A 12,145-nucleotide genomic window follows, 5' to 3' on the forward strand; every position below is an offset into this window, starting at 1 on the left:
GAGGAGGCTGCTTCTCCTGGGTACTGATAATGCCACTAAGTATACCAAAGAAACCTACATTCACCTCCACCTTTCCCTAGCAGATGCTGTTGCTTCTGCCACCATGACAGCAACATTAGGCTGAGCAGGAAGACAGAGCAACCTTATAAAGCAAGTGAAGAAAACCTGTAAAACAAATGTAAAAAGAATGTAAGGAGTATCAAAAATGGTACAACCACAAAGCAGTAAGGTAAGAAGATGGGACAAAAAAGGTTTCAAAGCTATTCACCATGGGTCTTCACTAAGCACACTGATATCAATCACAGGCACACCCTTAGCCTTGAATTCTTTGGCCATTTTCCAAAAATGGATGTCAGGGCTAACAGAGAGACCATTATTTCCCACTGCACCCTTTTAATACAGCCCCTTATGATACAAAAGGCAGACTATCAAATTTTAATGCCTCACAACATGGAAACTTATTGCAGTCAGAAGAGGACTGAAGAACTGGGCCACTAGATGATGCCAAAGATAAACACAATGGAAGATAAATGGCTGGGTTTGATTATCGACTTTAGTGCAAACAGCTGTAACACCACTATACTTACCTTGTTGTTTATAGAATAGGAACTTAACACAAACTGGTACCCAAACACAAACTTGCACACAGATACTACCACATATTAGAAGGCATTCACATAGCTTAATTTATTTATATGCCATTACACAGCAGAACGGGGACAAGGTTCATACATACCTGGAATGTATGAATATTCATACATACATCTGAAAATGCAACATTTTATCTTTTCTCACTACTTCCCTTTTCTCCTTAGCTAACTTAGTCAGTGTTGAACAGTTAAACAACAGCCTATTTGCCAGAATTCCTTACTTACCCTGCTTTCCTTCACCCTTCACCACATCCCATTTATAATAAAATCCACTGCTGTCTTATAAGTACCCTTAAAGGAAACTTTTTATACAGCTGACCTATGCAACAGATGTGCAGAAAAGTATTTTTGCTTTTCAGCGCAGATGGTACATTTTATGTTGTTTTATTTCCTGTCCTATTGTCAAAATACCATTCCTATACTGATCATTATAAAATAGCTTCTATGAAAATCATACATACTACTGCTCCATCAAACAGGACACTACTGCGATTGTCAAATTCTGTCAGACAGAACATTCTTTAAAACAAGTATTTATCCACTGCCCAGACCATATTGTCACAGTGATGTTAGTCAATATATTAATTTCTAATACCATATTCAAAGTGAGAAACTTCTCATACCTTCCATGTTTTCAAAGCCTTAAATTCGCTCCACTCCTCCTTTCAGCCAAAAGTAACAAAAATGCAGCGTCCATAGTAAATCAAATCAGAACAGTTCACTCCTTGTATAATTCTACTGATATTAGAATGCTAAAGAAAAAGCTTCAAAAAGCAGGAGTTGGAAGGAAGCCTTGCATAATTTTTGTATCTTTGACCTTGCTTGAATTTAAGTTTCAGCACAGTAACTAAGCTGTCCCAAATTCAAGTTAATTATTGTCTCTACAAAAGGCCTACCCATTTAAACTATTAATGTGTTCATTCTTATTTTTAGACCAAGAACACACTATCACATCCCAGGAGTCTGGCTGCCACTTCTCCCATGTTTCAGCTTCTGAGAGCTGCTGTTTGTGAAACCTCAACCAGCCTTTAAGGCAGCTCTTCCACAAAAAGCTGGAATAAGCCTCAGCAGTCACTCCTCACCTTGGTTTAGCCAGCTCTTGCCTCTGTCCTCTGCCTGAACTAAAGCCACACTGCAGTCGTGTCCATCCTGGCTAAGCACTCCATTGACCCTGACCCCAACTTAGACACTATTTTCTTCCTTGACCTTGGACCTGCCTCATCACTACATACACCTCTGGCAATCTAGACTATTGGCCAAACACAGCTAGTGTCCCCAGACCTGCTTTGCTCACTTTGTTCATGTGAGGCATGGTAAGAATGTCCCTTTTCAATGAGGCCACTGCCTGCATCTGCATCGTTATCATACCTGTATGGCTTTATGTCCCTTTCAGTAGGGCCTTCCCTCTTCTAGTTACCTGACAGGTAGACAGAGGCTATTACTGCAAAACAGAGAAACCCTGAGGCATAGATTGAGACAGATCTCTGAACACTCCAAGCAGGAAGTCTGAGCACATGCTGATAATAATCATAGCCCCTATTGCTCATTTGTTTTGTCTGAATGGACCAAACAGCTGATCCTAGCACACTACAGCCTAACCCACCAGCAGGTAGTCTACGCTCAAATTGCTAGGCACAATGTGGATGTTTTCAGGCAGCCAACCAGACAGCAGTGTTGACAGAAGCACCCAAGTCACACAGCTGGGTGTACTTCAGCCTGTTCCAAACTTTGCACTCCAGCTGGACTCCAAGAAGCCAGGAGCATTCACAGACTGCACTCGGAAGGGTCAACATAACACTCCAAGATGGCCCCAGCTCTGCTACAATAGAGTAACCATGCAGTCTGTCCTAAACTCCACATTGTTTTGTCCGAAAGCAATACTAAACTACACATTTTAAACTGAGCTGAAGTATGTTCAGCAAAACCTCAATCACACCTTTGACTGTAGCTCAGCTGCACCCTAAGTCCACATAGCTAGGCAATAAAAATTCGTTCCAAGTACAGTTATAAACAAAAGTGGTCCCTATTCTCTCTCTGTGAAGATTTTTACACAAGTGGATTTTTTGTTGTGTTTGCCTTGTTTGGTTTGTTTGTTGTTTTTTTTTTTTTCTTAATTATTGACAAAGCTTCAATTTCTGCAAGTGTTTATTTGGATATTTTTTTTTTTTACCTTATATCAGCTTCTGTCATCTAGGATAGGATATGCTGACAAGCTCTGTGAAGCAAAGCGCAAGTAAAGCAAGAACACAAGTTAACCCTGGCAATCCCTTCAGAGTTAAAAATCATTAAGTATTCCTTAGCTTTTTACTGTACAAGAACAAGATCATGATTTTTGTCTTCAGTTCCCAGCATGAAGGTACCCACTTGAAGAGTAAAGAAATTGTGGTTCTCTCTGCGTAACAAGAATTATTTGCAAGGTCTTCCTTGAAAAATGAGTTGACTGAAGAGAAACGGTAAAAAATTCACCAACCCCCAAATCTTCTTTTCATGGATTAAATTGGATAGCAACATATTTATTGCATGCATTTATGGTTACAACTGCATTATTACTTACATGCATCTAATTGCATCAACAGCAAGTATAATAAAAGAATATTTTGTCAAACACCAGTTTTTATCAGGTCTTCAGAATTTAAAACAAGCCACCACTGGAGCTGGAGAGCTGTAATGTTGAAGGAGGACAGGCAAGACACTTGCTTTAAAACACCCTTGTTTCCAAATACTGGAACAGAGTTTCCTACAAAACATTAACATATTGGAGATTGGCAAAGAACTGCTTTAATATTTCTGAGCCAAAAAGCACTTCAAAGTCTACTTAAACTATGGCCATCCTCTCACTGTCATTTTCTACTTCATATTTCACCAAAGGCTGTTCAATGCTAAAAAATTCAAATCGCTTAACAGTCAGACACTTCAAAATTACTGTTAGTCTGTGTGGAGTTTCTTGGAACGCAAAAAGTTCTATCTAAGCACAATCCAGCACTCTCATGGGAAAAGTCATTTCAGGACTTACTGAAAAGGGAAAAAAAAAGGCAAGGCACATAAAGCAAAACAGTTAAAAAAAAAGGCTAAAATGGGCCAAAAAAGTTTAGAGGAGAGACTGAACATGGTGCCCACATCTCCCAGACTCAGGCACAAAATACTTAGTCCTTAATTCCAGTGCTTTAGAACTGACCAATACTCATAAAAACAGCTATGCCGAAGTTGGCTGGAGTGAATAACTATGATCCAAATCACAAGGTCTGGGCACAAACACTTTCTTTTCATTGTCTTTCCTCTCCTCACGTGAGTTACAATAAAGCCTGGTTCCATCTTCTTCTTGACAACCTCAGAGCTGTCCCTCAACTGTTGCCATTAGGTGCTCCTCATTGAAGCCACCTCTTCCCAAGGCTGAAGAAGCCCAGGGCCTTCTACCTCACCTCACACAAGGAGAGCACCAGCCCACCTTGGTGGCACCCTGCTGAGCTTGCTCCAGTTGAATTGATCTGGAGGGCCCCAGCCTGGACACAGTATTCCACGTGGGATGGAATACCACCAAAGCAAAAGCTTTTCTTGGCTTACCAGCAACTGGATACAGCCCAGCACACTTTAACTGCTAGATAAAAAGGCAACCCAGACTAGTGCAGTGGCTTCCAAAGATGTCATCTTTATCATGATACCCTTCACTGGCTTCAGATCACAGCTCATTACAAGGCCCTGTCCATGCCATGCACTATCTTAGTATGATCATCAGGTTAATGAAGAGCTCACCAACCATTCAAAAGAAAAAGTAAGCAAACCTACAGGAGTGCAGCCACATACCCTGGATTGCTTCTCACTGCACCTGCAGCCAGCTGTAAAACACAGAGCAGCTTTCTGAGAGCACATGCCAAAGAGCTACACTGTCTTAATTTGTTATATAAAACTGTTCTAATTTACGGTTATTATACAAGTTCTATCTACCCTCTCAGCAAGCTGCAGAAGGTAACTGAACAAAACAATATTTCGGAAGACTATAGTGTTTGGCACATGCATCAAACGCTAGTCTTAAAAAAAGACTGGACTGCTTTAGTGAAAAAAGTACAAGGAAAAAATATCCCAGACTTAAAAATATTTTTAAGTGTATTCCAACAGCAATTTTTAAAACTTAACAATTCATTACCTTTATACACACCAAAATGCTAGTGTTATTCTTTATAGGAGGCTAACACTCTCCTGGGTTCAGGACCTTATCTGGAATTTTTTGATTTTTTTTTTTTTGTTCTAATGAAGAATTACGAAGCTGCAAAAGTGCTAAGAAATTTTCTAAACAAAGTGTTACCTTAAATGAGTTTCCCACTTCTGACAAAGGAAGCCTGAAACTGTTGAAAAGAAACCTTGTCTATTTTTTTACTTTTTTCCCCTTCAGCTGTTATAAATGCATGGAAAAGTTTATTTTAATGGAATGAGTGAATCAAACCAAAATGCAATGCCTGAGAGTCACTGGCAAACTGGAATAGAAAGCCTCAAACCCAAGCAAGAGTTATACTGCTCTGTCGCACAACAGCAGCTGGTGAGCCTGGAGGGACTAGAAGCCTGCAGACAACTCACTGGGCTTTGAGGGACAAAGGTACAATCTCAGAAATTGGCAAGACACTAAACGAAAAGGTGTGCACAGAAACTGCATAAACAGATAGAAGGATCACCACCTCTCATGACTGTTTAAAGCTGGATGCTTCAACTTCTTTGCCTCAGAGGTTAGTAAATACCGTGGGTTTGTCCCATCATTTGCGGAATTCTCCCTGTGCAGCAACAGAAGATCAACCTGCATGGTATGAAAACCTACAGCTGAACTTCAAATTATGCCTGCCACAACAAGCACTGCTAGAAGTGGAAGTGACTCCATACCACTTCCTCATCTACTTACATCTTCCCGTAACCAACACGCCGAGTACCTCCAGGTAACACAGAGGCTTCTAGCACAACCAATAAAACCCATGGGTAAAGTCCACATGGTACAAACTTTTGCACCTGGGAACTTTGCAGTTCCTCTGTAATTGGGTAAGGCTGGCTCAGGGACAGAAGCTGAGAGCATCAAGGTTCTGTTCAAAAATTGCACAGGCATCTACAGGGTGGCAGGTACCCAAACAGGAAGAGGGGAACGCAAACAAAGTCTGAGCTTCCCAGGAAAATGAAAAAGTAGTAATTCAAGTATTCACTAATCACTAGAAATGCACTCATCTGCTTTTATCAAAAAAAAAGCCAAAAAAACAAACACATCATAAGTTTACCTAAAATCAGGTTTTGGGTTGGTTTTGGTTTTTGGTTGTTTTTTGGGGGGGGTGGTTTTTTTCTTGGGGGGGGGTGGTTTATTTTTTAATCTGCTTAAATAAAGGAAGCAACAGTGCATGCAGCTACAGTACACACAGGCAAAGAGAGTTTACTTATGTCTAGTCACTTTTATAGTTTCACATTGCCCAACCAAAACACCAAGCAGGTAAGCCTACTCACTTTTTTCTTACATGAGGATGGCATTATCAATGCATTGGCTTGCGAGAAAGAACAGAAGTCCATTTCCAACTCCAGTTTTCCACTTCCTAACGTGAGGCTTGGAATCACAGAGTCACAGATTAGTTAGGGTTGGAAAGGACCTTAAGATCATCAAGTTCCAACCCCCTGGCCATGGGCAGGGACACCACACACTAGACCATGTCACCCAATACTTCGTCCAACCTGGCCTTGAAAACAGCTAGGGATGGAGCATTCACAACTTCCTTGGGCAACCTGAGATTAAATACATTCTTGGTTTACTCAATCCAGTAACACCTGTAGTATTTAGAAAGCTTTTCAAGTTCTCTCTGAATATTCTAAATTATATCACTGCCTGCAACTGCCAAAAATAATACAGCAGTCATCTATGTGTAGAAGTTCTAAATTATTTCTTCAGAGATGACGTATATTTCACCCTGGCACTTCAGTCAGCACAGGATGAACATTTTGCCAAGTCACAGCAAACAGCTATGGTTTGAAAAATAAGGACTTATTTCAGAAGAATAAGTGCCTGCAAACATTTTAACTTGTGTTCAGTTCCAGTCATTAAGAGCCTATGTATCTCTAATCACTTTGCTGTACTAGTGCCTAAAAAGCTCAGAGCAACATTAGTTTGTTAATAGCATATGATTATTTTCCACTATTTCCACTATTACCACTTATTTCTAAGCCTGAAAAAAGCTGAGCTTTGGATGGCGAAAAAAGCTCATCCAACTGCAGTGGCTTTTATGGCATAACCTAACCTTCCCAGAACAAAGTAATGAAACAAGCTACAAGCTTTTATTTAAGAGTACTTTTCATATGAAAAGTTGCCAAAAAAAAACTTCTACATGGAAACTACCATGGAACACCTTAACACGAATTTTGGTATCTTCCTTATGTTCTGACAAACTTGGAAGTTCAACTTACCACCCATTGTCAGATAGTACAACCAACACAGTTGCTATGAGGTAGACAATTCATTTGAAAGAATAACCAGATTATAAAGCTATGGGTAAATTTGGAAAGGCATCTTGATCCTTAAGCTTTAATGCAGTGAAATCTACCTATAGAGACATATATATATATTTTTATATATGGAATAAAAGTCTACTGCAGCTCCACTGAAGCTTCCTTCCAAGAATGCTGCAGTTCTTTCACCTCGGTAATGACTTTAGCATCATAATGATAACTCCAGGCAGTCTGGAAGGCCTTATTTTCACATCTCTACAGGGAGGATAATTATGATACAGCAACAGTGCTAAAACTGGAAAGTGACCTACCTGTTAACAATGGCTTTGGCCATCAAGGCCTCTGAGCCAGGGGTGGAAGTGTCTCAAATTAAGTTATTATACTTTATACTCCAAATTAAGCCTTTATACTTTCTCTGGCCTTTTGGCTCTTGAACTCTTCTTAGCATTTCCAACCGTATTTTCCTGCTTTAGCCTTCCCTGGGGCACCCTCTACACCAACCATTTAAAACGACACGGTGGGAGACGGGACAACCACTAACACTACAAAAGAATCGAGACGACTCAGCCCTGAGCGCTGTGAAAACCGCAAAATAAACCAAGTAGAAGAGCACGAATCCCGCTTCCCGGCAGGTTGCCGCCTGTCAGCGGTAACACGCACAAGCTCCGCGCATCCACCCAGAGCGCACTCCCGCGGAGGGAAGGGAGATCCGTCCGGCAGCACCGCGCCCGGCCGTCCTGGGGAGCCGCTGCTGCCGAGGCTGCCCCATACCGGCGGGAGAGCCCTCCGGGAGACCCTGACGGCCCCACCACGGCCCCCTCCCCCATCCGCGACGGGCCGGGCAGAGCCTTGTCCGTTCGTCCGGGGCGAAACACCTGCCCGCAGCCGAGCCGCTTCACACGCACCGCCGGCGGGGCGAGCCCCGGGGAAAGCCGCCGGCCCCTACGACACCCCGGCCCTTACCAGGGAGAGCACTTTGTACGTGTTGGGGTCCTTATTCTTGCCACCCGGAGCTTTCTCCGGCTCCTCGGCCACCTCCATGGCCGGCAGCATAGGCACGGCGGCACCCTGCAGCCCACCATCAGCTGCCCCTACCCCGCCGAGGTGGTCTTCATGGCCCTTCCCCGCCACCGCTTGCTGCCCGTTGCCCTGCATGCTCCCCACGGCTCTACCCTTCACAAGCTACGGCCACGGCTATTAATAACGTGGCTGGGCGGCCCTGCCCTACCCGGCCCCGCCCCGCCCGGCAGCCCGGCCGGCGGTCCCCGCTCCCCCTCCGGCATCCCTCGCCGGACGCCGGGAGGAGGGGAATAGCTCTCGGGCGCCCCTGCTTTCTGCCCCGTCCCTGCAGGTGAGGGCGGGCTGCGGCCAGGGCGGTGAAGGTGCCGCTGCCGTGACATCACGGCGGTCCAAAATAGCGGCCGGGGGAAGGCGCCGGGCCGTGTTTACGAGGGAGCGCGGGGAAAGTTTCCGCTGCCTGACCCCGGCGGCGGTGGCGCCGCCTTCCCCGAAGCCGCCGGGCGGCCCCGCAGGTGTGCGCGGAGGCGGGGGTCCCGTTCCCGATGTCTCCAGAAGCACGCAGCCAGCACCCGGTGCCCGTCGGCAGCCCGAGCTCTGCTCGCCGGCGCTGGCTGAGGGAGCATCTCGCCCTGCCCGCTGGTCTTCCCCACCGAGGGGAAGAGACATCAAAGCTCCTCCAGTTCCAACCCCCTGCCATGGGCAGGGACACCTTCAACTAGACCAGGTTGCTCAACGCCCCACCCAACCTAGCCTTGAACATTGTCAGGGATGGGGCATCCACAACCTTAAGCAACCAAGACTCACAAAGTATGCTTGAGTTTAAAACTGCTGGAAGTAACTCATTTTCCATTACTTCTTAAGTTATTGTTATATGTGTAGTTATATAAATTTAGACTCTGTCTTTCAGTTCTAATGTGATTATGGCTTTGATCTCTTGGGGCCTGAGGCGTCTATGATAGATTTATTTTTACTGTCAATGTATTCTGAAAAGAGTGGCACTTGCATACTTTCTGACAACATCCGTATTTTCTGAAATGAAAATTTCCTTTGGAAGTGATTTTGATCCCTGTCAAAATGTTGTTGCTCTGTTTTCTATTTGAGCTGAGTCAAGCTGCCACTACAAATTTCCTTTAAAAATAATTGCTGGTTTGTGGTGCTGCTGCAGCTCACAGCATACTAAAGTTAGTGCAGAGCTGCCTGTGCAACTGCTATCATCTCATGAGGTTCCATAGGTGCAGATATGAGGATTTCTACACAAATATTTCACTTGATTACAAAAATAAAGGGCAACAGAAACTGTGAGAACTAACCTCCTAAGTCTACAGTAAGAGTCTCCTTCATTCCATTACTGCACATTTCAAACAACTGCCCAATTGATCAGCTGCTGACTTACTCTACACTCAAGGATTTGACATTTGAATTGTTAAAAAAAAAGTAATCTGAATACTGATTGTCTAATAATTTTAAAACACACATGAAAACTGACATAGCCAAATTGTTTTGTTTGGGTTTGTTGTTTTTTTTTGGGGGGGGGTGGGTGAATGTGGTTTTAATAACTCTCACAACAGGCAGCAACAACCTCACTTTATTTTATTTTTTTTTCTATAAATGAAAAGATCCTGCAACCACATGGTTTAAAGTTCAAATATTTTTTTTTCTGTTTCCAGTCACACTGGCAGGAAAAAAGAAATGTCTTCCTGCCCCCCCCCAAAAAAAAGAAAAATTAGAAAAAAATAAAAGCTTTCAGGTTGGTTGTTGGTTTGGGTTTGTTTTTTTTTTTTACAAATAATAAAACTTCATCTTTCATTTTCATGTGTTTCACTGTAGAAAGATATTTTCTGATTAAGACTATAATAAAGAATATAAACCTCCTTTTTTGTCCTAAGTCTTCCACTCAAAAGTTTGAATAGCACATGCTTTGTACTGATGATTCAATGGAAATTATGTATAACTGCATCACACAAATGTATCTTTCTTTTTTTTTCCATAGAAATGGAGGCACTGGAATGAGTTGCCCAGGGAGGTTGTGAATGCTCCATCCCCGGCAGTGTTCAAGGCCAGGTTGGACAGAGCCTTGGGTGGCATGGTTTAGTGCGAGGTGTCCCTGCCCATGGCAGGGGGGTTGGAACTAGATGATCTTAAGGTCCTTTCCAACCCTAACTGTTCTATGATTCTATGAAATAAAGGGTACTCTGCAGCTGTAGCTAACTTCTAAGTTGGTCATTCATTAGCTATTTATTATGGTTACATTTCTGTGTACAAATATTTATCGAACATCCTCAATTTTATAATTTCTTTCTGTGTCAATACAAACAGTTAAGGTGCTTCAGGCTAAACACAGAAAATAATTAACCAGCATGAAAACATGGAAAATAATTAACCAGCATGGAAACGTGGAGAATAATTAACTTACCAATGAGAAGTACTCTCGTTTCAGCTAACTGTCAGGCTGTCAAGGTACTCAAGAGGAGAATGGAAGGCCAAAAAGGACTAAGTTTTGACACTAAATAAATCAGGTTAAAAGTCATTTCTGTTGAATACCAGGGGAAGAGCAGAAACATTTCCAGTGTTAAACCTACAGAAATCTGTAGCTGCTTGATCTTTTTGAGGACATTGTTAAATAGCAGTCAATACCATTTTAAGAATTACGGGACAGAAGACATCACTGTGCAATGAATTAATTGCAGGAGTTACTGAGGTTGCACATTGGAATTCCAAAGAATTGGCTATGCAATTTCAAAAGAGACTGATGAAGCCTTTAAGGAAACCAGAGCAGCTGCTAGCTCCAGCTGTAACTGAATCAAACTGCCTCACCAAATGTCAAGGGAGAACAGCAGCAGCACCAGCTTTGTGTTTCCAGGCCTTTCTGTAAAGGGAGTCACCAGAGACCTTCAGTTTTAATTTGTTCAGCCATTAGCAGCTGCAGGGAAGACAAACGAACATAAATGATGTCATAGGAGGGAATGGTGAACATTTTCCATGCTGCTGCATTGGGAACTTGTGACACTTGTCACTTGCATTTCTTTAAATTTAATTACTTTGAGTTTGTAGATTTTAAACATCTCCACTAAATGTCTGTTTCTTAGAAAGACTGGAGCAAACAGCAACTACCCTCAACTGACCCCAATTTGTAAGGTAGTTATGGCACAAATAGGAACTGTGGGCTAGCAACAGGTGTCAATTGCACCTCAGTGCATGAGTGGACTATCTGCTCACTCCAGCCAGAGCATGGACACCCTTGCTGCCCTCACAGCAGGGGGACAGACTGAGCTTGCAGGCAGAGTACCATCCTGCAAGGTGTCCTGCCTGTGACAGTCAGCTCCAGGTTGCCTGGGTCTTGACCCTTAAATTGCATCATAAACCTCCCAGTATTTGTGGCAACTATTTCTTGCAACTATGATTGTCTAATCATCTGCAAAATTTCTGTGGCCATGGAAAAAGCCAGGAGCTCCAGACTAAAAGCCTGAAGCTGCTCATTAAAAGAGCATGGCTTCTTAGTGTAACACTGGACTCTCCGCCTTAGAGGAGGTAAAGGAGCTCTGTTTCTCAGCTCCTGCTGTGAGTATTTCTCTGGCATTGTTGCATGCAAGCTGTGCTGTAAAGTATTCTAAAAATCAATGAAAAATTAACAGTTATCCTGGTTTCTGAGTTATCCTCACGGGGAATTCTGTTTAGCACTGAATGTTAAAAACTTTACAAAAATTGAATAAATCCTTAATAAAATGGACAATTGAAACTAAATGTATATCTGAAACCATTTAATTGTGTCTTGCAGTAATGCCTAAGATGAAGTCAGAAATCCCATGGTGTTTATGGGCATATCAAACCAGGTGGACTGAGCTGTCTTTTTCAGATTTGTATCTGTAAAACCAGCATCAAGAGATGGCATATAGCTGAGCAAAGATCCAATACACAGGGTAAAGTTTCAAGACATACACTGAAAGACTCAGGTTCTGAACTTCCCATCACATCTCTGTCAGGAAAATGTTACTTAGTCCTTTATAACTGCTTGTTTA

General features: G+C 42.8%; 1 protein-coding gene across 3 annotated transcripts in view; it reads right to left on the minus strand.

Moving 5' to 3' along the window:
* The window catches only part of ENPP1 (ectonucleotide pyrophosphatase/phosphodiesterase 1), a 54,482-nt gene extending 46,180 nt beyond the window's left edge, over positions 1 to 8,302 (minus strand). The window contains exon 1 of one of the 3 annotated variants that reach the window (XM_061474872.1): positions 8,073 to 8,297. In XM_061474872.1, coding sequence (XP_061330856.1) covers positions 8,073 to 8,264 — 192 coding nt within the window. In that variant the 5' untranslated portion in view covers positions 8,265 to 8,297. Of the gene's footprint in view, positions 1 to 8,072 lie in introns of all 3 variants that reach the window. The other 2 variants (XM_061474873.1, XM_061474874.1) reach the window with 2 other exon arrangements.
* Between the last annotated feature and the right edge of the window lie 3,843 nt (positions 8,303 to 12,145).

Source organism: Pezoporus flaviventris, unplaced genomic scaffold (assembly GCF_033815535.1).
Source record: "Pezoporus flaviventris isolate CSIRO_AGI_PZ_B2104156 unplaced genomic scaffold, CSIRO_AGI_Pfla_v1 ptg000081l, whole genome shotgun sequence".
NCBI classification, from domain to species: Eukaryota; Metazoa; Chordata; class Aves; order Psittaciformes; family Psittacidae; genus Pezoporus; species Pezoporus flaviventris.